Source organism: Typopeltis vanoorti, chromosome 9 (assembly GCF_054136105.1).
Source record: "Typopeltis vanoorti isolate ZY-2024b chromosome 9, IOZ_Tvanoo_1.0, whole genome shotgun sequence".
In the NCBI taxonomy this organism is placed as follows: Eukaryota; Metazoa; Arthropoda; class Arachnida; order Uropygi; family Thelyphonidae; genus Typopeltis; species Typopeltis vanoorti.
This window is the reverse complement of record NC_143557.1, coordinates 33,553,221-33,580,976: the sequence shown is the minus strand read 5'-3', so window position 1 is coordinate 33,580,976 and position 27,756 is coordinate 33,553,221. Positions and strand designations below refer to the sequence as shown.

At 33.4% G+C, this 27,756-nt stretch overlaps 1 protein-coding gene across 2 annotated transcripts; it reads right to left on the bottom strand.

The window, feature by feature from the left end:
- Positions 1-2,039: 2,039 nt before the first annotated feature.
- LOC150102963 (actin 403) lies at positions 2,040-25,407 on the bottom strand. Of its 2 annotated transcripts, none has more exons than XM_090397654.1 (5): positions 25,248-25,407; positions 16,974-17,112; positions 8,959-9,198; positions 5,899-6,145; positions 2,040-2,831 (listed from the first exon to the last, which is right to left on the bottom strand). In XM_090397654.1, the coding sequence occupies exons 2-5, from the start codon at positions 17,097-17,099 to the stop codon at positions 2,314-2,316; spliced, it is 1,131 nt and encodes a 376-aa protein (XP_090253780.1). In that variant the 5' UTR covers positions 17,100-17,112; positions 25,248-25,407; the 3' UTR covers positions 2,040-2,313. The 2 variants fall into 2 exon arrangements, with proteins under 2 accessions (XP_090253780.1, XP_090253781.1); XM_090397655.1 differs by having other exon boundaries at positions 25,136-25,258.
- Positions 25,408-27,756: the final 2,349 nt, after the last annotated feature.

Genomic DNA, 27,756 nt, shown 5'->3' with positions numbered 1-27,756 from the left:
TTTATAATTATTAATGAAGTCTTATTAGACTCCTTTCATTATTCAAAAGTACCCTGCCTCTAATAGTGTATCCAGGAATGTATGTCCTTTCAAGTTCCATTCCAGATTGGCACAAATGCAACTTGCATTCACACTTTCTTGATGTATCTTATTTCAGGTAATATGAAGATCCAAATTTCTTATTTGGATTTAAGGCAAGTTTTGAATTCTTATGACTAAAGTTTATCAAGTTCTCAAACTTGAATCTAAAAGTATAGAGATCTGTTAAAGCTTTCTTCCCTACCCTCACTATACTTAATTTGTAACCATGCTCTCAATGATTTAAATTTGTACTGTGCTCTTTAATTTCTGTTACTAAAATTTCACTCCAGCAAGTTTACAGGAATTAAAGAAATGTTTTAAGAGCACTGATTAGAATACTTCAGTAATAATATTCACTAAAATATATTAAGTACTAGTCATTAAAATAACTTTCATAGCTTACACATGTAAGTCATGAAATTATATAATTTTATTCAGGAACTCAAATATTTCATCCAATGTTACGTGGACATCTTCAGGGATAGGAAGAGACCGTTAACTACATTCAAAACATTAATCACAAATCATACGTATACTAGTTCGTCTCGGTTGCATCTAAAGTTGATATTACACTATTAGAGTTGAAAAGAAACAATTGTGGAAAGTTGCATAGATAAAATTAAAATAATTCAAAACTTATGAGCAGCAGTGATTAACTAAAAACCTAGTAATTGGCTGGCAGGCAGTCTAATCAGTTCAGTTTCGGATGATTTTGTAGCATTTTGTGTTTCAAAATTCTATATATAATTTGTTTCATGTGTAAACTGTGTGCACATGTTCCATTAAAACTATTTATTGAATAGTAGTATATAGCTGTACTATAGAGAGTAAACTATTGAATTAGATCTACCACCTATACACCGTGTTGAGTAATTCTTTGTATCTGAGGTGTGCACTTACATATAAAAATGTTGATTTTTTTGTATATTTGAAATTTTTCATGTCTGAAACAGTTCGGTATTCTTATTTTTGACTTTTTTTTTTTTTTTTTTTAAGTGAATGAAGTCTGAACTAAATATGTTTATACATTTCAAAAAAAGACATTTCGAATCAATTAATAAAATAGTATTAAGCTTATCAATATTCTAGATTGCAAACTTCAGTCGGCTCACAACCACCAATATAACAAACATTCACCATAAAGTCCCAAATAAAGACCTAGAGGTATGTTATACTAAAAAGAATTTACTACTGAAAACCCATTACTATTTCTTCTGGTACCTCCAGTGGCGGCGCTGCAACTTTCGAAATATACACACAGACCGTAAGTACAGTGTATACGTGTTTGTACAAAATATCAAAATTATGGTAAAAATTAAAAAAAAAAATTAAACATGAAAAAATTGTTTATTATTGATAAAATCTAGTTTGGTATAATTCAAAATTACTTAAAAATAAAATCCATTCCTTTAATCGTAATTAAAGGAATGGATTTACAATTTTTGGACATTACAATTAAATCCTTTAATTGTAACGTCCAAATATTTAAAGAGACAGAGTAAACACGATAAGCACTATAAACACTACTACTGGCGCAAACTGCATATGAACAACAGTGGAACTGTGCGACGGACAGTTCCACATTATGCTAATAGCTAGCGTCTCACTATGACATACATATGCTTGCACACGTAGCAATATGACACTGGTAAATGCAGTGCTGCTAGCATCCTTCACCCTCTAAGTGCTACAAGATGGATTTTTATTTTTTTTTATAAAAAATAAAATTGATAAAATTAAATATTACAAGCAAATATAAATATATTTATATATCAAGAAAAATTGGGGGTACTGCAGTTCCATAGTGCCTATGCACGAGCCACCCCTAGGTACCTCTGAGTTCATTATGATTTCAATTGATGAATAGTATGAACTAGCTGCTGTATGTGCAAAAAGAAATTATTTAACATTTCAAATTTGTGCCTTATTCAGTATATTAGTAAAGAAAGCCAATAATATTCAAAAGAAATGGTTTTATTAAATCAGTTATTTTTACATCGTGACTGATAATTTAAAGCTTGAAACAAGTTACAGCAAGAAATACTACTGAAATTTTTCCAGGGGGAAAAAAAAAATGACTGCATGAGACTTAAATAATGGAATATGCTTCCCTGTCCCTGATTGAAAGCATCAGATTGTTGCCTATTGGTATAACAGGGAAAACAACTGTAGGCAGTACTGAAACAGAGAACAGAAGAACACGAAATTCAAAATGTTTAGAGATCAGATGCTTTAGAAACATTTGCGGTGGACAATGCTAGGCCCAGATTCATCGTATTCTTGTTTTGAGATCCACATCTGCTGGAAAGTAGACAGGGAAGCCAAGATGGACCCACCAATCCAGACTGAGTATTTCCTCTCAGGAGGAGCAATGATCTTTATCTTCATGGTGCTTGGAGCAAGGGCAGTAATTTCCTTCTGCATACGATCAGCAATACCAGGATACATTGTAGTGCCACCAGATAAGACTGTGTTGGCATATAAATCCTTACGGATGTCAACATCACACTTCATGATCGAGTTGTAGGTTGTCTCATGAATACCACAAGATTCCATACCTAAGAAGGAAGGCTGGAACAAGGCTTCAGGGCAACGGAACCTTTCATTACCAATTGTGATAACTTGACCATCAGGCAATTCATAGGACTTCTCAAGGGAAGATGAGGATGCAGCAGTAGCCATTTCCTGTTCAAAGTCCAAAGCTACGTAGCATAATTTTTCTTTAATGTCACGAACAATTTCTCGTTCAGCTATAGGGAAATAATGAAGTATTATTGAATATTTGACACAACAGTTTTAGTTTGTATAGTATGCAATTACAATATTCAATTGAAATGAACAAAAAAAAAATAGTCTTTGGGCAATAAGTGCATGCTGAAAGTGCCCAACAAATCACTGAAGAGTAAGAAGACTTAATATATCCTATAAAAAACAAAAGATTAATATCTGTCCTATCTATGTTATCTCAATCAATGGCACCACAAATGATTGTGCCATGGACTGAGATAAACTCGTGGATTCCTTGTCAGGAAGTTATAAGGTCAGGCAATTAATCATTTCCTCCTGAATTTTCCAGCACTAATCCCACATTTGATCGCATCCCCTTTCAGAAGGGAAGAAAGTCTTTCATTCCACTCTCCATGGCTTGTCAAATTTGTAGTCCTGAAACTGCCCACTCTAGCTACATTAAAAAGATATTTGAACAATGGCATGCAAGATATCGGTTACCAACTTTCACTACATTATTCATAGGTTCATTTTTTAGGAGGTGCAAAGCCAGATCAATTTTGATTGATATCTATAGTCAGTCAAAATGTTTATTTACAACAGAAAAAAAAAAAAGTTTAGTATACCAATTCAGTATTCAAGTGCCATGAGCAGGGCTTGAAAAAAGGCACTCGTCTGCAATAAGTAAGAACTTAGTTGAGTAATAAAAATATTTCATTTAATAGTCTATGTAATTTCGAGTTTTAGTTTTTTTGTACGTTTACCTGATAGCATTTAGTGGGGATGATCATAATATACAAAGTATGATGCATTACATTATATTTTTAAAAAGCGCTTAGTCATACCTTGAGATAATTAACTACAACATGGCAATCTAAAGTAGTGATATAAAATATGCACAACTTTATCATTAATAGCAGATATTAAAGCTTGTTAAGCTGAAAAAGTATTTTTCCAAAATAGATTAGAATTGATATAAAGAAAATCATTTTTCTTTGTGACACAAATACCACTGTTCAAAAATCCTGGTTGCAGCTAATCTTTTATAAAGATCTTCACTAACAATTAAAAGTTCCATACAAATTAAAAGACATCTGATCAACCATTGAATCCTTATGCTGCATTATGCATGTTTTGTTATAGGTGCTCCATTATTTGATTAGGTTTGTAGCATTTATGTATTTAAGATATCAATGTAATATTGAAGAAATTTTCTATCAAACAGAATTTCTTTGCCTTGTGGTATAGTTTCCAATTAAAATCAGAAGGATAATTTGAATGCAACAATCAACATTGGAACCATTTGGACAAACAAGTATACAGAATGCTGGCAGGAAAGTGAGAGATATGTTTATAAAGCAAACCAAATATCTTTTTCAGAATTACATGGCAATATGCATCTCTATACTTACAATGTGTGTGTGTGTGTGTGCATGCACTTCCATGTTATTAAATCAATAATTCAATTTTGTACCATCATTTTATATTGTGGATGCACATCATCCCTCTCTTATCTATATAGATCACATTATGAAGTGGTATTAAACTTGATACAAAATTGGATATGTTAATCTCAGCTCTTTGCTTTATGCAGGTGATGTTATACTTCTAAATAAATCCAGTACAAGTCCGCAAGATTCCCTGACTAAATTGAGTAACTGTTGCAATAGATATGGTATAAAGGTCAGCAATAACTGGACAAAGATAATGAAAATAGGCAGAAGCAGTGAAAATATCAACTGCATTGTGAATGGAGATGAGTAAATAAAACATTTCTGCTACTTAGGCATGATTTTTAATGAAGATGGTAAATTAAATATTGAAATAGATAACAGAATCAACGAAGGTGGTATGGTAGGAAGTCAACTGAATAAATTTATATGGCATAAGAGAAATTAGTCAAAACACCAAATTAACTATATACAAGACAGATTAAACCAATTTTAACTTATGGATCTGAGAACTGGGTCAGAAGTGAAACACTTGACAAAAGACTAGAGACCGCAGATGAGTCTTGAGAAAGATTAGAGGCGTGAACAGATGGCATCAATGGCAATATCATATTAAGATGAGAGAATATTAGGAAGGAACTTGCCATTGTTTGCATCTAGGAATGTGTTAGCAAAACAAGTGTTCTCTGCCAGGTTGACAGGAAAAAGACCCAGAGGAAGACCAAGATATAGGTGGATTGATACAGTAAAAAGTGCCTTAGAAGACAAATATAAGATCTGATAATATTGGAGTCTTGACAGGTAACAGATTGATTTGGAAGAAAATTGTTGATAGAAAGTCAGTGGTGAGGTAAGTTTTTCATGTAGTACTATCACATCCCTTGAGGGTACATGTCAGGAACTTAAGTTAATTTTGCTCTTTATAATATGAAGAAATATCAGAAACCAAAAATTTTTCAAAAAGTTTCCTCAGATATCTCTCAGAAGTATGACTAATCTAGCTGAACAACTACTACAAACATGAAATAAAAACCAAAAAGTACAATAATGTGTACGATTACAAGCTTATTTTCAGTCATCTAGTAAGAAGTTAATTTAAAATCTGCCTAATAAAATTAGGCAGAACCATACTGAAAATTAAGATATTGGATAGGACCCTAGCATTACTGATATTCAAGAAAATAGAGATACTACAAAAACAAAGCTCAGGGGTCAAGATGATTAAGTTTGAAATGTCTCAAACCAGTCAGCAAAAATTCTGGAAATGAAGTATGTTATAAAATTCATTTCGGTTATCAACATGATCAAGAAGATGTACAGGATAATTTTATGAAGTTGATCTAAATAATTTAAGTCAGCATCACCCATGGATAGGGTAGACAAGCGTGCCTATTAGTATATCACTACTGTAGGTAGGTTAACTCCCCAAAGCTGGTAATTTCCTCTAGATACAAAAATATGGTTATCACATAATCATAGCCCCAAATGTACTAAAAATTTAACACACATTTTTAGAATATAGTTATGGTTTATAGCTCTAATGAATTTTAGAAGTTAAAATTATAAATATTCATGCCAAAGTACAAAGCATTCTTAATACACTGTTTCTTTATTCAGTATATTAAATCTTGTGACTAACCTGTGGTTGTGAAAGAATAACCACGCTCAGTAAGAATCTTCATTAGGTAATCTGTTAAATCACGACCAGCTAAGTCCAATCGGAGAATTGCATGGGGTAAGGCATAACCTTCATAAATGGGAACGGTATGGGATACACCATCACCTGAATCAAGTACAATACCAGTGGTACGGCCAGAAGCATAAAGGGACAGCACTGCTTGAATAGCTACATACATAGCAGGGGTGTTGAAAGTTTCAAACATAATCTGAAATGGGGGAAAATTCATGATATAAAACTGCTATATTTTTGTCACATATAAAACAAAGATTGAAAGGTAATCTAATAACCTAAACCAAATACCACTGCTCTTTTGAACTTACACCTTTAGCTTGTAAAAAAAAAAAAAAAGGATTTGTGTGTAAAATCTTCCTATTTGCATTCCTGCTCTATTTCACTATATGAATTGAGTGAAATGAAATTTCTAATAACTAGACAAATATTTATTTTTTTATTGGCATTTCCTCCTATAAAATGGTATACATAAAAGCTAAATGAGTTGTATGTGAGGATCATAAAAAAAAATCCTTAATTTGACCACAAAAATTCAGAGATACTAAAATAAAACATGCCTGGATGTATAATTAACTGTTTGTTTCCATAGTGCTAGGATATGAAAAAAAAAAACTGTTTTAAGATTAATTTTAGCTGCCAACTAAAAAGAACTTTTTCTACAATTGTTCTAGATAGTTTAACTTTTTCAACTTTGTGGAAATAAGTCAAAATACAAGGTGTTCTAAATGATGTTGGAGGGGAAAAAAAAAAAATAAACCCGGACACTACAGATAGCTCTGACAAAAATTATACGAGTAAATGTGGCAAGCAACTCATTGATGACTTGCTATTTGATTTCTTTACCAGGATTGACTTCCTTTAGCTTGAGTCCATGAAGTTTGGATTTTTTCTATCTTTATAAAGATCATACCTTCTCTTAAGATAAGTAAAGTTCTTCAAATTTTGCTTCTCTTGGAATAAAAAATATTCCATAATAGGATAATCTATAATGACTGTCCCTCCCTTCTCTTTCCAAACATTTCACACACCTATTTCTGCATTATGCTATTCTGTATTTTCATGGTCACTACTTCGATGCATTGAAATATTGCCCATGAAATTGGGCACTCATAGATAAGATCAACACAAACAGCTGTTTATCAATACCCATACATAATTTATTGAACTAACTATTCATCTTTCATTTCTATCCTTGTTCCTTGGAACAATCATTCCCATACTGTTCCCTATAGGAACACTCCAGCTCTTCAAGAAATTTGTCATGCCTATTTGCCCATACATGCCAATGCAACCTCACATGCAACTTAATATTTAAGAAATATGCATTCTTATCCTGAAGAACTATTCTTATGAACCAATGTAATGATCAACTTTCAAGCTCTCCAAAATGCCAAATAGATGAGATTGGACCAGTAATGCATACATGTCAAAACAGAGGTTGCGTTGTCGTTTTGGTGGGATGGGTGTTCAGATCCATACAGAAGTACATCTACTTCAACACTTGTAAACAAATGTGAATCCCACTTACAGACATCTAAACCTAATGTTATTTGTCAACACCTCAATAGTTCAGATAGCTGAAGTGAATTGTCAAACTACATGATTCTCTCAAAGGTTATGTTTTGCATTGGTTGGTTTTCTGGAGTCAAACAGTAATCTCTGGGGAACTGATGTTCATAACTCAAACCAGCTTACCTGATCTGACTAAATTAATTTTCCATAGTCCAATTCAAATACAGATCAGACCCAGGAAAGAAGGTATAGCAACAAAAATCATCCCATTTACCATTATGGATTGATTATACATAGATTGTAGAACCAGAAGAGACAAGCCACTGAATTTGCAGTCATGCTGCAAACAGGTAATGTTCATTTTCTGTTCTTAAAAAGAACATGTTATTAACTAAACTCTTTGCATTAGGATAAAATGTAAAATTTATCACTATTATTTATTGAAAATGAATAATTTGAATTATGATTATATCACTGATACATTTGCAAAAGATAAGTTTAGGGAAAATTGTCTTTACTTAGCATAAGTTTTTTTTTTAATAAGTTTTGTATATATTGTTTTTTTGTCTTTATTCATTTTGTAAGTTGGAGGAGGAGCACTCTAGTAACCCCACCACCACCACCCCAGGAAAAGTTTAAGTACAGGTCTGGATTGATTGAGATTGACAAACATGCTAGATTTAGATACTTGTGAGTAGCAAACATACATATTTAGAAAGTTGGAAGTGACCTTTTTTTATTTTTTTTATTATTTTTTTTTTTTTAGAGAAAATGCTAGGAATTTGATTTTTGTGAAAGAATTGAAGTTATATAAAGATAATAGACATTTAGTGTCAAGATAAAAATGATTCAAAACATCTTTCTCACAGAGAAACTAGTCTTCTATCCTTGTCCTCATAATAATTCTGTTGCCAGGGTCAAATTAGTAACTGGTTAGAAAGCCTCAAAGCACTATCAGTTTCCATTCACCATAGGATTATCTACCAGTCAACCAACCAAAAGAACTACTTTACTGTACCTTCACAAATAATACTTATCACTTAGAATGTGATGTAAGAGCAACAGAAACTGAAGACCTTGTTTTGAAGACTAAACATAGCAACAGCCATTTGAATCCTCTAAATAAGGTGTTGCTATATCTGAGTAAGATAAGTCATCTAACAAAAGAATCTATTTTGGTATTTTATCTACTCTAGAGTCCTGTTTCTGGAAACATGTCACACCAACAGAACCATATAGAACCAGCTTGGACCACTGCACGACTAGTACATGAGACCAGAAGAACTGCATGTTTGCTAAAAATGATTTTCAGTACTAATTTTAAGTAGTATGAACAAATGCTGTTAACCATTTAATATAAGCAGTTTGTTTTCTTAAATTATGAATCTATTGAAACTACTAAATTAGCAGATAATCTTTTGAAAAATTAAGTTAGAATATTATGACAGCTTTTATGAAGTTAATCTTTACTGGTTAATAAAAAAAATTGAATACCTGAGTCATCTTCTCCCTGTTGGCTTTGGGATTAAGAGGGGCCTCAGTCAGCAGAACAGGATGCTCTTCAGGTGCTACTCTCAGTTCATTATAGAAAGTATGATGCCATATTTTTTCCATGTCATCCCAATTAGTCACAATTCCATGTTCAATTGGATACTTCAAGGTTAGAATACCACGTTTGCTTTGAGCTTCATCACCTACATAGCTATCCTTTTGACCCATTCCAACCATGACTCCCTGTTGAAGAAAAATATGATTAGTGAAATGAATTTGGTAGTCATAAGTTATTAGGCAATGGCACATACCAATTAATGTAATACAGAAATCTTTTTTCTGGGTGAGAAAATTCACAAAAAGGCCTACAATGCAGACGTTTTCCCTGCTAAGCTTTAAAGTATTTTCCTCCCATATAACAAAAGGTAAAATGCTTGTTAGTTAGCACTACTATTTTTTTTATGAGCTAAATGTAGTTAACTTCAAGACCTAGAAGTTAGTCATTTGTATATATTGCAACTTTCAATATCAAATTAATGAAATTAAGACATTGCAATTTATAACAAAATGCTGTAACAGTATTTTATGTTATAAACATTAACCAAATCAGAACAACTATAAAATTCTGAAACACTGGATTGCCAGAGTGTATACATGAATGTAAAAACATGTTGCTGTTAAAAATTATACTATAGTATTAGATATACTCTAATTTTTTTTTAAAATTAAGTATGCTTTCAATAACATGACCAAATGCCAAATATGCTATCAATTCAAGCTTTTGACATATGCAACACTTTTTAATGCATAATGAACCCATTGTGTTAAGACCTTCATATATAATTATTTTATACATTCTCAGAAATAAGTTGACTTATCTATATCCACTGTTGCAAATATGTTTAGGCTCATCTTAGCAATTAGAAGATATTCTGAATACCAAAATATGGTTTGTCAAGCACATACTTTGATGTTTCAAAAGATTTTAAGAATCTTTAAAAAATAGTATTCAATTTTTTTTTTTAAACATGAAAGGTATTGTATAACTCGTACATTATTAAAATATATTTCTGCAGACATGGATAAACAAAAATAATATATATTGCAATGAACTTGCAAAACATACTGAAATCACTTGTTTACTCACTGAGGTGCAATGAATAATGTTACTGGATAAATGCATAACATTCATACACTTAGACCAGTAGATATCTGATAGTTTCAAAAAGTAAAAATGTTTGGGCTAGACAGAAGTTGTATCTAACTTTTAGGCATTGCCCCCCCCCCTTAAAAAATGCAGTGCACTTATGTACAAGATTCATATCAAAAAACAGTTCAAATTAAAGTATCAATGATCCTAGCCTCAAGAACTTTCCAATGTAGACTAGTGGAAAGAATCAGTTCTTGAGCTGAGAGCTAAACTATTCTTGAATGCCACCTAAAAATATGCAAAAGAAAGCTTTCTTTGCGACTTCTGAACACAAAGCATTTTTTTTTTACGTACTAATGCAAGATACTCATTACTTTTCACTGAGAATGCCATTAGTTCTCCTGGTTATTAGATTGGTGATCATAAGTTGCAGATGTGGTCTTAAATGCAAGAAGTTTCTACATTTGTATCACATTACAAAAAAATATTGAAATGGTTGAAAAGATCAGATTCTTCCTATATACCCTCAAATTGAGTCAGTAACAGAAGCAAAGTTTAAATTACTAGCTTCAACAGCTTTCTTCCAAATTAATTTCTTGTCAAGACTTCAGTATTATATTTTACACTTCTTTCAATGCATTACTAATTTACATGACTTCCACCCATGAAAGGTTGTAAACTTGCAAGTACATTGGTACTGTAAGCATTCTTGTATACTGCTTTGTTTTCACATCTTATCCACAAATTTATTCAAACTGATTCCCCACCATGTCAGCATTGCTTATTCTATTATCCATTTCCAGATTTAATTTGCCATTGCTAAAAACTGTGCCGAAATATTCTATTTTTATTGCAGGTTTTCTCCACTAAGAATGCATTAGTAGTTATTAAGTCCTGTACCAGATTTAGAAATGCAATCCATAATAGACTAACACACCCAACTACTTTGAGTTAAGATTATCTCCATGAATAGATTTTATATATTAGACATCAACTAGCTACCATGCAAAACTAACCTGCTTAGCTTCATCTCTTATGGTAACTAAAAAAGTAAAATGAAATAATTATTTCAGCTGATTAGAAAATTCCTTTTTCACATCCAATTATTCAGCTTTATTAGTCTTGCTAGGTTATATTAATATATTCAATCATTGGTTGACCTATAATTATTGTATTTAGTCTAATCCTTAAGGAACTTGGCTCTCCTGTTGACTCATTGAATTTACTTTAAAGTAGATATGTGGTGTATAATAAAATTAGTTTAATCCTTTATCCAAGTGTGAGCAAACAAAGTTTGTGCCTGAAAGTATCTTCAGGACTGGGGTAAGGTGGTACAACACCAGGGCAACTCGTTGCCCTGGTGTTGTACCACCTTACCCCAGTCCTGAAGATACTTTCAGGCACAAACTTTGTTTGCTCACACTTGGATAAAGGATTAAACTAATTTTATTATACTCTAACCAAGTGAAAAATAAACTTTCGACATGTGGTGTAGTTTATTTTTGTTTATGAATGAAGATAAATATTAACTATACTTTGGTACTATAGTACCCAAGTACAGTTGAATTTTGCAATTGGTGAGGGAGTAGGATTTAATAACTGGATGCTCAACAGGAATTTTCTGATTAGATTAGCAAATGTAATTAAGTTTGTTTTTAATTTATAAAAGGTGAGGCCAGGTAGGTTAATTTTAGACATTATGTAGCTTACAAGAGTACAGTGCTAAATGCTTTAATGTAGAGTATATTCCTGACGATACTCTAATATAAAAAATGTTGAATCCATGCATAAACAGACCTAATCAGATGTGTTATTATTAGCACCATCTATTACTCCAATTCCACACATATTTGAGACTTACTTCACTGTTGACGTCTCAAATGAATGTTGGAAATAATGAATTCAGTGAACTACTTTTGAAAAACTTAATATCCCCCTTAAACTTTTGTGGAACCAAAAAAGGCCCAAATAGGCTGCACTAATTTTCTATTTAAAAAAAAAATGGTCCACATTACATTGGTGCCATTAAACTATCTCCATGCTTAGTATAATGCAAATCTACTGCTTCCTTTCCCTGATCCATAGTCCACAAATTAATTGGGTCATGACATGTTACCTGGAGTAACAAATTTATGGTGATAATCATTTTGGAATCAGCAGAAAATGTGAAAGATACTTCAGTACTTGCAAACTGAGCAGTATTAGCAGCTAAACAAAAATGTAAAAATAACTGTCCCCTCTCCAGTGGCATAGCTAGAGCTTTTGCTGCCCCACTCAATACACACCAAAAATACTACAAAAAGTCAAAATGACATAGGGAAATAAATTAAAACACTGTTTATTTTTGAAGTAAAACTTTAGTTTCAACATTCCAATATGTTATTTTTCTTGCTTTTCTGTTAGCAAAATCATTGATGACATTAGTGAAGTCTATTTCATAGTAATGTAGGTAATTCTTAATCAATTTCATTTAGAAAAGTTCCTCTCACAACTAGCAACACTTACAGCAATTGTGAGGAAATTCAGAGTAGTATTACAATATTTGGAACCGAGTTCTCGAGACTGTATTTTATAATTAACTGCAAAAGTCCAAAAGGTTCGAAGTGCCCCCCCCCCAGGGCAGACCGCCCACCTAGCTACGCCACTTCCCCTCTCCACCTCCCCAAAAAGTGCATTTTGGGAGCAATAACTGTGCGTGTGTGTATATATATATATATATATATATATAGTATAATTTAAGTTAACAAAATTTCTTGTATAAATTGTCAATTCATAAGCCTTCTTACAAAGGAAAATTCATAAGCCTTCTTACAAAGGAAAATTATCTATTTGAAACAGATTTTGGCAGCACTGTTGAAAAAGGAGCATTACCCCCCCCCCCCCATGATATTTGACAACCAACCAGGAGAGACCTATGTATTACCTTTCCAATAGTCCCCCAAATGTAATATAAAATCACTTCAACCCAAATTGCACATTAGGAATAGAGCAATCGTCTCTTCACCACAATATCAACACTGAAAATCTTCCTGTTTGGATTTCTGCTTTAACTTACCAAGTAAAAAATACATATGAAATAAATAAAATTAATTACGTAGGGAAAAAAACCTTTATTTATAAGGTTTTGTGGATGAGAGCCACAAAAATAAATTACTAAATGTCCTCCTTAGTTTGACAAACTAAGGTTCCTTTTAAATCATCTCCAGCATCATTAACAGCAGTGATCCAATCCCTGTAGCACACACCACTAGTTGTTTCGAACTCTTACACCTTATATTACTCATATTAGCTATCCTTTTAAAATGCCAACCTTATACTCATCCATTTGTCTTAGTTTACAGAGATGAGGCATCTTGTAAAATTCCTCTGCAAAATCAAGCAATATAGTGTGCCAGTTTCCTTTACCCAACTAATTAGTCTATTATTTGCTACCACTAAGCTTTTACACAACTTCCAATGAAGGGTTGTAAACCTATAGTACCCAAACTATAGTAGGTAATTTAAAAAGTTTTTTTTTTTTTTGACATATAGAAGCCTACTCTAGAGACCAAAAGGTAGAAATTTTTCAAACCACTTTAGGCCTACAAATAAATGGGGATGTAGTCTTGGAGCAGTCAACAAAATTCATCTCTCAAATGAAGACAATTCAATTATAAAACATCCATGTCTCATGACAGCTGTTACATTAACCACTCAACCAACCAGCTGACATAGCTTCCTTTAAACGGAAAGTATTTCTCTTTCCCCTTCCTTAGGACCATGTCAGTACTGAAATTAATTTCAAAAAGGAAACAAACTTGTTATAAGTATTACAGACAAGCATGCTATTAGCATAATGGAAAGACTGACAGGACATTATGCCCTTTGACTGGAAAAGACCAAAGTTTGATTCTCAAAATCTTTGTGAGCATTTTTAAATGAAGCTGAGTGAGCTGCTATTAGAGACAGCAAAGTTGCTTCTCCTATAAACTAGTCATTCCTCCCATATTCAAGTAAGTTGGCCAATGTAGAATGGAATGACCTCCTGTGATTGATCCCTGGAGGTGTAGCATAAAATCCTCTTTTTCCTTCTGAACTGTATTAATATCACATCTAATCCACAGCCTCTATAGATCAGTCAGTAGTGATACCCTTTAGTGGTTTGAAGACTTGGTTCGAATCCTTTTAAGGACACTAAGAACCTAGAAGGACTTTTCAAATTGCAGCATATTAGGTGGTATTATACAGCAGTAGCATGGCTTTTAATCAAATACAGAAACCAACCAGAAAACAAATACATGGGCCTCAACAGCTTTAGTTGCTTTTGCAATAACAGCTTAGACAGTCCCATCTGATCTTACTACATTCACACTAAGATTGATTCCCAAGAAGCTCTAGTTCATCTACCTTCATTCTTATCTATTCCCATTAGTCACCATTATCTCCACCTGGATGGTACACATTGGCAAAGTGATACAATAGTTCAATTGTGTTACTATTCACCTTCCTGTCATCTCCAAGCAAAGTTATCCCTTCCATAATTGTTCTTTTGCTAGTTATAAAGATTGATTCTACTTTGGCCTATAGCTAATTTCAGTCTGATTTGGCATTCCTTTTCAATACTGATCACTCTTGCTGATGCTTTATATAGTGCTCACAAGCTTACCACTTTGTTTCTTCTAAATTTTAAAAGCAGTTTTTGCTTCATGATGCTACTTAGCTATTCAACTCCATCTGACTTCTTCCTAGCCAGCAATGCAGTTTAAGGATATTTGAGGGAAAGAATCTCCCTTCTCAATTAACTATACATGCTTGGACACCTCAAAATGCTACACAATCATTCCGTGTGAAGGAATGATAATGGAAAAAGTATTAGCAAATTGAGTAAATAATTCAATACAATTCATGAAACACCGACCATCTACTCTTCGAAAATTAAACAACATTAGGTGTAAAGATGAGGGAACATCACTGAACAAGGGGGAAGAAACATTGCCTAAGCCAGGTCTGAGAAGTTTTCTGCATTTCCTGGCAGGAAATGCCTGTCCCAATAATTAATGCCAAGTCGCTAAGCATTTTATGTAAAAACACTTAATATCAGATGTCGTTTAGCTGTTCAAATCTAGCAGTGAGTTATGCTTACATCTGAACACAGTGCATCCAAATTTGGAAACATAAAATTTGCAAAAATCTTTTTAATGGCTTAATTTTAAAATAATCTGGAGCTCTTTTTAAACACACAAGTTGCATAATACCACAACTAAAGTCAGATTATTTTAGTTGTATTATGTAGTATTAAAAAAAAAAATACTGAATTTCGTCCAAGTGTTATGCCTATACAAAAACAATCCACATTGATGCCAAATGCACCATTTGGAAAGTAGGTTTAAAAATGTAAAATAGTAGTTTCCTTTTGTGGAAAAATGAAGGCCTTTTCTCGAAATTTTTATTTCCTGGGAAGAGTTTCGCAATTTAACAGTGGTATTAGTAATAATATGGATAAACTACTGCACAAAGTCATAACCCTGTTGATTTACAGTTGACAGGTGTGAAGATTTTCAGCGCTGATACTTTTAGTTGGAGAAAGAAAAATCAATTTTAAACAAGCAGTTAGTAACAGTCGCATAAATTATATTTGCATGTTTGTTATTTCAGAACAGCTTCGTTCTATTTATACTTTAGATAATTCATGAACTGGCAAATTTCAGTTTGAGGAATGAAGTGAGTTAAGCAAAACATTCATTTTTTGCCTATTTCAGCATTAAGACAGATTTGTTTAATACAGAGGTCAAACTGACAGCCCAAGAACCGGATATGGCCTGCAAAGGCTTCGTATCCAGCTCGCAACCTCAATGATTTCTTTTCTAAAAAAGAATGTTATCCTGCAGGGATTAAAACAGAAAAAAAAAAAAAAAAAAAAAAATTAAACTTCTAAATGTTTTATGACAGCTTTAAACAAAAGCAAAACTTATTACAATTCTTTGTACCATGTTTCAATCATCAAATGTTGGCACCACTGAATGGAAGTTAGTTGTTACACAGGCATTTTAATCCACATGATACAATGGCAATAAGTTACAGGTTACCATTGTAATATGATAGTGTTAATTAAAAAACGTTCAATCAATGACTTATTTTTCTCCTCATAATGTCTGAATTTAAAGTTAAAAGAAAAATAGATCAAGAAGGCAAAACTTTTCAAGAAAAATTTGGAAGTAAAAAATATTCTAACATGTTTGATATGTAGACAAAAGGGAGCAATTATTTTCAATTATGAAACTTGAAAAGTCAAAGTCCAGCTCATGGATAAAAAAGATTCTAGATTAAATGCAATACTTCTTATTGCAACACGAAACGATAAAACGGATATTGACATGTTAGTACAGAGGAAAAGATGTCAAATCAGGATCAAAATCAAATTAAAAAGGACTCTTAGATAATCTTTATTTTTGAAAGTCAAAATTATTTTTTAAATAATTTTCTTAAAGTATTAATAAAATGTAATTGAACTTATATTTTCTAAACTTATTTTAAAATTTAAAAATAAAAATGGTTATAAATTTGAATGGTGGTATAACTGTTTACAGTTACACCACCATCGTAAGTCGAAAAGGAGGACAACAAAAGGACCTTTGATAGATCTTTTTTTTTTAGTTTGTTTTGGTTCACAGAATATTGAATACGGCCCACGTCTGATATACATCTAATTGACTGGCCCTTTGCTGCGTTTGAGACTCCTGGTTTAATAAATCAATGAAATAATTAGGAAATTTTCAAACATTAAATCGGTTACAGCAAGCACTGCAGTACTTCACTGAATTGCTTGTTTTATAACCATTAATATTGATAAGTTTAATACTTACGGACTAAATTTGTCAAAAAAACTCACCTGGTGACGAGGTCGACCGACGATGGAAGGGAACACGGCACGTGGCGCATCATCACCAGCGAAACCAGCCTTGCACATGCCGGATCCATTATCAACAACAAGAGCAGCAACCTCGTCGTCACACATTTTGTTGAATTAGCTAGTAAAAAATAAAATATACATATAAACACGCGGAACATCAGTTGAAATAAAATTTACATCACATATGTGCAAATTAATGAAGAATGTGAGCCAGACTGCGACTTTTGTTTATATACATAAAAGAGCGTATTAAGATTCCCGAAAGCACCGACTTCATCCCAGCTTCTTCCCGGTAGGTAAGCATTTCAATATCGCGGTGTAGTAACGCAATCAACACAGTTGAACAATATTAATTCTATTGTAGAAAAATTACTTATCAATTCGAAATGTACTTTACAAGCATCTCAAATTTTAAATAAATTTATATACATTAGTATCTAATTTACCTGAAGTTGTACTTCCGATAAATTAGATATACTTGATAGTTCATAGTTAAGGGCAGTTAGCGGTATTGAACCGTTTCCAAATAATTCTCTAATACTTCATACTCTATATTTGAGTGCTTTTTCATCCACTGATAAATACTTTTACTTAACAGAAGTTTTTAGATGATACCGAGTATATGCTTCATTACCGATTCCAGAGTTTAGCTTCCAGCATTTCTTACAAAGATGCATTAATACTGGGAGACGGACACTTTTCATGTCATTAAATTCAAAAATTGTCGCTCTGTGCATAAATACTGATTAAATCAGTTTAAATAAATATGAATTCAAATTGACTGAAGTGGAATCAAATGCGTCAGATAAATACTGCTGCACATATACTTGTACGATGGTTATACAGAATTAATATATTTTAACACTTTCACGAAATTCGAAATCGCTAACTTCAAGTACTTACTGAAACCCTTCTATTCTCCTTTGTAAATTATGGATAAATAACGCCATTCTTAAAAACTGAAAATGTCAAGAATACCAAATATTTGAGGAAAAAACTTAAGACTTCTGAAGTGATCGAAAATTTAAAAAATACAAAACTTCAATTCGACGTTGCACTGCACTATTTAAAGTCCTCTTGACTGCTACGCAAATCAGCTTTTTAGTGCGTAATTTAAGGACTAATCGAGATTTTAAAACCACATCTTTCAGACAATAAGATGAGCATGGTATTCAGGATTTTTGCTCAGTTTCTGATAAAGGAACAGCTTGTCAGGCCAGTGAAATCCTTAATCAGAAGCACTAATAAAGGCGAATATACGGCGAAGTCCTTGCGACACAAAGCAACATATCGAGTTTCTCTCAAGATCACTTAGAAATTAGCAATGTCTGTTTGCTAATTTCTGAAACAGTAGCTAGCAGTGAAATTCTTAATTTTAATAGTTCTACGTGAGAACAGCGAAATTTGTACAAATGAACGCGAAACCAAAGAAAGGAAAGTGTTACAACTTTTATCCCCTTATCAAGTCAGAGCTAAACATTTGATTACTGGTTCCACAATGACGATAATCGGGCTCACACATTCAAACGAGACAACTTGCCCAATTTTAAGCGCTAAATCAGATTATAATAAAAGCATTTTGAATATACCGAAAAAATGCCAACACATACGTTTTCATTTCCACTTCGGCTTGACAGGTCGCATTGTTCAATTCATTTCGACCAAATTCGAAAGTTTCTTACTGAAAACTTGCCCAGAGAATCTCTGCCCAGTAGGACAAATTCTAATTCTAGTTAAATTCCACCTAAAGTGAACCACTTTTATGATAAACTTATCAAATAGTAAGCAAAGTACTGAAATAACAGAATTGGCTACAATAAGGAAGCAATAATACCATTAATTAACCCTTTCTGACCTCAATTTTTTTTTCCAAGTGAAAAAAAATTTTTTTTTTTATTTTGTCTTTAGATCTAAAAAAAAGCAAGAGTATCAAGTATTTTGATGAAAAATACATTTCAGGATAGGAATTCTGACTGATTCCATATGAAATCATTATATTCTAGTTGCAAGTATTAAACTTCTAAGCTTATACTCTATAATCCAATATATGCATATTATTCTACTAAGTCATAAAAACCGATATTGGTAAGATTTATACGTATAATACATACCTGTTATTATATCAACCAATCTGTTACCTACCCCCACATACACAAGAATTAAGGGATTTCAGCAGGTTCTTCCCACAAACCAAGTTTGCCAAAACTTTTTTTTTTCATCTAGATACTATAAAGAATAATGTTTGAAACTAAGCGGATAAACATTAGTAGCATCATGGGCATACATAATCCGGAAACTAATTGCTGAAAGACCATACCAAAGTGAGATTGCATCGAGTACAAAGTACTTATTTGCAATGGGGAAAGTACAAAACATTCTCATTCGACATACAAATGCTGTAATAAAAAAGGTGTGGCACAAATTGAAACCACACAATGAAAATCTGTTCACAGTAAGCAAATTTCATACCAATTTTAAACATTTTCTTAATGTTCAGCAATTTATGTAGTACGATTGCGCACACTAATTCAAACACATGCCAAATTAATGTTATGGACAGAAAACAAGATTTTGATACACAATCATATCAAAGCAAATGCATCGCAGAGAAATTGAATGTTCTTCAAGAGATCCGTCTAACAGGTAGCAAATTATGAAACATTTAGTCTACATTTCATATACAGCATGTGTGTGTACTTCAGTGAGACCTAAATCTCGGTAAGCGAAGACTGGTGAGAAATGCGGACGAAATTTTGTTCCCCAAAGTCTGACCTCTACCTTTTCCATGAAAAGTTAAATTTCATATTACTTTTCAGTTTTAACTTTAATAAAACTTAGACTAACTTTTACCAAAAAACGGGAAAATGAAATGTTAAATCGGCGTATAAAATAATCACCGGTTCTCCTTGTTCAAATGACACGAACTTCCGCATTATTCATATTAACTTTTCAGATGAATTTTGGTTGTTAGAAATTCTGTTATAAAAATTCAATAACATTTTTGTTATAGTTATAAAGTAACATTAAAATTATTTTTACCTAGTTGGGTTAAAATAATTAAATATTGCGTTAAATCATTCGTTTTAAATGCAAATTGTTCGAACTTCCGAAATCCCAAAACACGTGCTTGTACTCTGAGTACAACCTGTCATTCGCAAAGGGTGATGACCATAAGTGAAAAAAAAAAAACTTGGTGCTACCGCACAGTTCATCTTTCATAATATAAGAGAGGGGGGAAAAAAGATTTCTTTAAGTAGCAAGAATATAATAAGCAAAACTCAGCGAAATTGAAACACTGGTGCATTCTACATAATGTCTACTCCATGACATCTTGGCAGTTCAGTAAAGGCGATATGAAATTATTTGCTTGAATGAAAAAAAAAAGTCTCGGAAAGTCACGGTCAAGTGGATTTCACCCGTAGGTTTTTAATGATTCATTCCTTTCGGATTTACATGTATAGGTTAATGCAGTCAGTCACTGCATTGTAAGTCTACATAGTTCAGTTGGTATGGACGAGCACTAGTTGCTTCGAGGTTTCGAATTCAGTCTATGACACGAAGAACCTTTATGAAGTGTTTTCCATCAAATGGTGACCTAGCTAGTCTCACAGAGGTGGATCATTTTTCTCCCGGAAACTGGTTTTTCGTCCCTCAACCAAGCGAACACACACAATTGGAGGGGGGAGGGGATTATATACATCTCATCTAAGCTTGATTTGCTTCCCCAGCCTTAAATAAAAGGCTGGTTATATTCCACTAATTCGAGCTCTACCCAAGGGCCTAGGAATAGTGGAAATACCTTCTGAATATGAAGGCTGTGCTGAACAAACCGGCCTTTTGCAACGGCCGGTTTTTAATCCATCCAACTCGAGTGCTTCTATGTTTTTTCAGTATTTTGGGGGATGATGCCTAAAGCACCTATTATTTATGGGAACAACTTTCGTTTTCTTTTGCTAAATTCGTTCAACTTCGATTTGCAACTCGCCATGCTTTTGTAATTTTTTCAGTTTCTTTTTCGCCAATCTCCTGGTACTCATATTTCAATAAACCGAACACTTTGTTTTCACCTTTTTCAACCACTGTTGGCGCAAGGACAGCTAAGGTCTTACTGTGCCGGGTACTATGAATTAATAATCATATGGCAGAGGGTAGTTACAGGTTTCAAGGTTTCAGCATTGTTAGAAATGGTTCAAATGGGTAGTCTCGAAGATGAGACTCGTGAAAATAATAAAAGCATTAAAATTCCCGAATTCAGTAAAACATTATTCTCCCCCATCGTACTAACAGAAGCAAATTGCTACAGCGAATACATTTCTTTAGTGTATACCTTTAAAACTCCTAATTTCAGTATCAAGTAATTACCGTAAACTGCCAGATATGGTTTTGATATTAATTTAATGTATGATATTGGAAGCCAGGAGGCAGAGTTTGAGAGGGACAGATGTACTGAGTTCATGTCATTACCAATTCCTGCTTTATATCTAGCTTATATCGGCTTCTAGATTATTGAGAACGATTGTGAAGCGGAGGAAAGAATCAGTCATATCTAAATTCCAAAACTACTCAGTAACAGAAATACTGATCTAAGCTATGGCCAAACGTGTAAAACGAGATTTTTCACTTGTATAAATTGCCCATATCTAACTTAAATTTAAATAGGAAATAAAAATTATTCCAACTTAACTAAAGCTGCAATGTAGTCAGTTTAAACATAAACTAAAGGCCACAGAAATAATACAATTTCCAAATTCTGGATTTATAAATAGAAAAGTTAAAAAAGATAGGGGGAGGGAAAGTAGAAGCGTACCATACTTGGTGACGACTTCGGCCGAGGAAGAAAGAGAAATGTCAAGTTTCAGCGAAAACTATTTTGATCATTCTGCGCTAAAAGCTCGGCTTGTGTACCTTAAACGTAAGAAACAATCCAAATCCAGTGAATTTGGCCTACAAAAGTTACGTTGGGAAAGAAAGGTTTGCTTGCCTTTACAGGTGAAACGATGCCATCTACGTATGGGACCAAGCTAACTTAATTTCAAAGCTTATCACATTAACTTACTTCTAAAGCTGTCATTCTTGTGAATGAAAAGAAAGTGGGTTTAAAGCAACCTGAAGTAGGTCTTCAATAACATTAGCTCCAAGAAGAAAGTTTCAGAATCGTCCTATCTTTATATTGTGAGACAAAATGGAATCCCCCCCCCCAAGAGGATTGGGAAACCCTATTCTAGGGGCCAAATGGTAGCCACTTGAGGCTTCTAAGTGGTGCAGTGTCCTTGTAAAGGCAACGTACATAACACGCTTCCATAAAGCACCTAATGCCATAGTGAGATTCGAACTACAGTCGGAAAGCAACAACGTTGTCTACTTCATCAGCCAGGCCAACAAAAGTTAAAAAACACGAGAGGCCGTGATTGAAAAAAAAATAATAATAAACATCGGAGGGAACATAGCACCAAATATGAACTTATTTGTCAATCCTAATCAGTATGGTTGCTCCTGAAACTTGGAATTGAATTCTTACAATTTGTCGCAAAACGTATTTTAAATATTTTATTAGCAAATCTCAGGTTTGATGAAGACACGGATTAGCGACAGACGTTAGTTGCAGAAAGTAAACATTAATGACCTGGAATAATTATTCCGGAAGATTAGTAGTTTGGGTTCAGTTAAGTACATCACACCCCTGCTCCATAAAATTTGATTCAGTCTGAACTTTGTGTCATTTACATATAGAAGCAAAGTACCTGATACAACAATACTTAGTCATAAGATTCACGGGTTATGCCTCGTGAAGTTACAAAAGTGCACCAGTACATTAGTAACGTGGCGATATAAAGATTAGATAACCAAGACATGGTGCTTCAAACCACTTCACATCTCCAACAAGCAATGGTGGAAAAGTCATAGTACGATATGTTATCTATTCAAGGCATTTGCCATGAAAGTTTGCTGTCACCTACTACGTACTGTATTACATTCGATAACATGAACGAGGAAGGCAGAACGATAAAGATTTCATGATTTATTCACAAAAGACCTTCTCTAATTTGCACTTGTCCTTATCAGATGCTGTATTTACTTAAATGATCAAATACGCACATAAACGCTTTTTTCCTCTCCACCTTTAAAACTCAACCATGATATAATAAATTTAGTTTAATCCTTTATCCAAGGGTAAGAAAACAAAGTTTGCGCATGAAAATATCTTCAGGACTGAGGTAAGGTAGTGCAACTACGAGCAAAAGGTGGACCAAGCTCATCACTCCTTGTCTCTGTCTCCCATAATGAAAAGCACATCTTGCGGAGATGTATACTGCTATGCATTAAGGGAAGAGCCACTACCCAGACCGGTTTCGACTTTATTGAGGTCTCGTCAGTGGGAGGCAGACCCAAACGTGGAGATACTAAGGCAGAAGCAATAGGAGAGGTCATATTTACCTATACAAGTCGCCAACAGATGTACCACCTTATTACTGAATTACTCTGAATTTAGAGAATGCTCGGAGTTGCACCATCTTACCTCAGTCCTGAAGATATTTTCAGGTGCAAACTTTGTTTGCTTAAACTTGGACAAAGGATTAAACTAAATTTATTATAGTCTAACCAAGTGCAAAATAAATTTCCATCAACCATGATATTTAGTATCCTATAAATTCTTCAAATTTTATGCAGTGGATTAAAATGAAACATAGGATGCTATAAGATCCCGCTTAAAAAGCTAGTTCTTTCTCACCTGAATGGGAATGTTTAAACCTCTGGGGTAAGTTTGGTGGCAGGTGAAGCAGTTTCGCTTCCCCCTGAATACAATCTACAGCGAAAACTGCCACCGATGCGGGAGAAATTTTCGCTGTTCGTTTTTACAAAAGCTGGGTATATACCGAATATTTCAACATAAGTGCAACTTACCCGATTCGGATGACTTATTGTTGACAGAAGCAGCATTAATGAAAACTGTCTTCAGCCGACAGTAAACTGCTCTTTTAAACACCGGTATTTTCCTAAAGATCACTTATACAGAGTGAATCTTGGAAAAATGAGCGTGCAGGTAAACTAAAATGTTAATATTGCAAAAAGAAAAGAAATCTGTAGTTATGTGCAAGCGGAGGGTGACGCAAGTCAGTCATTTTGCAATCGAACTTCCTTACTACATCAGGAAATTTTATACCGGATTGCACTATTATTTTTATTCTCTTATTCCACCTGATTTTATCACCCCCCTTCCCCAAAAAAATCAGTTATCTTGAATTTTTTTCTGCTCAGGCGAAGGACCTCAACCTGGGTGGTTAAATTATTATTTTGATACCTCCAGGGAGTTCATCTTATTTATCTTATCTTATTTAAGCGTGCCTAAAGCAGCGTGTCACTCCATTAAGTAGCCTTCCCATCTTATACATTAATTGCATATTCAATATATATATATATATATATATATATATTATAACTGTTGCATTATAAAACTGCGTAAGGCATTGATGTGGATGAATGAAGTAGCTTAGTTAAAAAGAATTCGACATATTACGAAGAAAATCGCAACGCTATATATCCTTAAAATAGTCGATTATATTAGTTTACTTGACTTTACGTTTGTGGCTAGACGGGCATCTCAGCCACAGCCTTCAAGTATTTAGTATTTTTGCGTTAGCTTTATTTGCACGCAGCTGAAGATCAAAAATATTCGAATGATATGGCGGGGGGGGGGGGGAAGAGCGCATACGTAATATGAATAAGAAACTGGTATTAAATGAATTACATCTTGGTTATTAGATTAATGTTAAGTTAAAAGTGTCTTAAACATTCCAAAAGTTCAATGCTTTATACACGCATGCTGCTAGCAGGATAATAAATTTAGTATTAAAATCAATTATTAAATAATAGTCAAAAAAGGATTTATACCCAAACATTCTGAAAGCCAACTAGAACAATTCGCTATAGTTTTCGTCGCATACTTATGATTTAAACATTTTGAATAGGAATATTATTTACGAAGTGCTGGATTTCCGTGTTAACACTAAAATTAAGAAATACATTATGATTTTGCCTTCTCCACAGCACAGTTTGCTTCCGAAAATGAAGAAAATACTTAATACTTTTTAAGAAAATAAAAATCCTGTTATAAACAATGAAGCATGCACCTATCTCCTTACCACCTTGTTAATAATCCGAAGTATTATAACCAAATATCGATTCACTATTTATCCTAAAGGATGAGTCTGAACAATCCAATACACAAATACTAGAGAAACTTCACACAATTACCGAGAAGCCTTGGGTAATTCCCTTCCAACCAAGCACCACGAATATCACCTTGCCTTGGACTCTGGAGAGTGAGAAGTGATGTCAGGAACTTCGAGATTTTGTAGTCGGCGCTGTTACGCTAGCTACGTCACACATGACAACGAAGAAAATATCAGTAAAAGTAGCAAAATGACGTTATGCTAATAAGGCTGAATGCTCAAGCATCAAACATGGTATGCCATATACGGACAGTTGTGTGTTGCTGTGCAAGAAGCTATTTCTAGTTCCTTGTTTCCAACACCAAATATGAAAGCCACGAGGGAAGGAGAAATGGGCCAGGTATAGCATTTCCACTGGCGAGGAAAGGGTCTTTGCCAGTTGTGAATGGTTAATTTAGAAACTGCATACTATTTTTATCGTTCTGTTCCCTCGTCGAGTCCTCACCTCCTCATGCCCTAGTTTAGTAAACTCTAACGACGACTGGAAGAGTCTGAGCTGAATGTGACGGCCGAATACAAATTAAATAATAACCATTAATTTTTGAAAAGTTGAAAAAAGTAATTATTCATGTTCAGTTTTTTTTTGTTTTTTTTTAATATCTGTGCAGAAAGAAACATGGAAGTTCGCTTTTTGTATATAATGAAAATTTTAAAACCCAGTATCCTTTTACATATATATCCAAATTGGGGCTTATCAACAAAGTGACTTAAAGGTTGAAACCACTCAGATATTCAGTACAAAACACTAACCACTTGATTTCAAATTATCCATCATCAATTTTAAAAATTAATCATCTTGTTTAAGAAGCTCGAATGTGTTAAATAATTTGAAGTGGAATAATAATGCTGTAAATAATGAATATTTAACATCAATCAATAATTACTTTAGGCAACCATTACTCGATGGTACAATTATAACATGCAATATTTATACCAATAATAGTCTATAATGAAATTAATAATATTTAAATAACCCTTATTAGGTATATTGCAAACGGCGAATAATTATTGACAGAAAGATATCCGTATATCTACGTTAATCTGCGTATGCCTCATCCCATTTTAACTCGTAAATTTTTCATACTCTTAATTTATTCACTGACTGAGCCTAGGTCAATAATCCCGCATATTGTAATTTAAATAATACGGTATCCGTTGTAGTTTTTTTTTTTTTTAACCCTCGCCGTTTTAAAAACATATCTTGATGCCAAGTAAATTGCCTTTATGGATCAGACTTAACTCCGCTTGGAGGAATCTGATTGTTAAGATAACACTCGAGTACAAAACAAATTGAAATTAAATTGGAAAAAAAAAAAAAAAAGAAGAAGCGAACCAAATAACTATTTTCTTTTGCTTTCAAGTACCGAGTTTGATTAATTTCGACATGGAATTCGAATATAAACTTAAAATCGCTTTCCAGTTTTTCAGCAATCAATTTACGAGTTGACCTGCTAACTCACATTTGATATTAAGCCCTGATGGAATCATACGCTACTATAAGCGCTCAAGAAATAAAATCAAAATGTGAATGCGGGAGTGAATCGTTACTGCAATGGTATATAGCATTACTTTATATGTATTTTAATAACAGCTACTTAAAATGTCATCGAAAGAAATGTCCTTCATAAGTGCATGAATTTGTAGGGCAATAAAAAGGTCTAAGGTTTTCCATTTCAGCACGGCTACGTGGAGCACGTGCCAAGCATCTGGATGGAGCTTGCCCGACTATGTAACATGTTCCTAACGCTTCGGGTGCCCACATTTTTACACATTCCGCAATATCTACACCTTTAGAGATATAAAAATGCAAACAGTTATAGAATTTCTCTTAATTATCGGCGAATTAAATAACTGGAAAGAAGGGAAAAAAAGTCATTTTCATTCTAACATAATTTTGGTTTCTCTGGAAAGCACAAGTAACATCGCGTGCGCTACATGTGGGAAACCGGCAGTATGAGAACGATTTGACGCACATGGGCACAAAACGACACAATTTGTATCCTTCAACGCATGAATATATTGGCGATCACCGCCATTCTTATTTAAATCCTCGATGAAATTTTTCATCGAAACAGAATTTATGCGGCGAGGCGGTATGAGAAATTTTTCATTCATAAAGATAGATGTGAAACGCATTTCTACCTCTATACTCGCCATTATTTAATATCATAATAGTATTTAGTCTGATTATCATATCACACGAGCATAAAAAGTAACAGTATTTCATGAAGCCTAGCAATGTTCGTTTTGGTATTCATCGTAGTTAATGTATGGGAGTCTTTTCGGACGTTTTCTCCACCCTGAACATGCGTAACCAGCCAGTTATGTAATAGTTTCCATCCCCAAGTCAGTTGTGACCAGTGGCGGCCGGTGAAAATTTTAAGTGGGGGGTGCTGCATATACAAAAAAAAAAAAAAAAAAAAAAAAAAAAAATCTAATCAGTAACGAATTTATTAATAAATTTACAAATTAAAAATTGCTTTATTAAAAATATTTCATCCTCACCAAGAACGAACACCAATAATAAAAGT

What these genes read in the sequence shown, in the direction of transcription:
- LOC150102963 (XM_090397654.1), bottom strand. Translation starts at nt 17,099, where the DNA reads ATGTGTGACGACGAGGTTGCTGCTCTTGTTGTTGATAATGGATCCGGC. An exon ending in ACAGGGAGAAGATGACTCAG is followed by an intron (nt 6,146 to 8,958) that starts GTATTCAATTTT and finishes CCCCCATTTCAG; the next exon opens with ATTATGTTTGAAACTTTCAA. An exon ending in TTATTCTTTCACAACCACAG is followed by an intron (nt 2,832 to 5,898) that starts GTTAGTCACAAG and finishes ATTTCCCTATAG; the next exon opens with CTGAACGAGAAATTGTTCGT.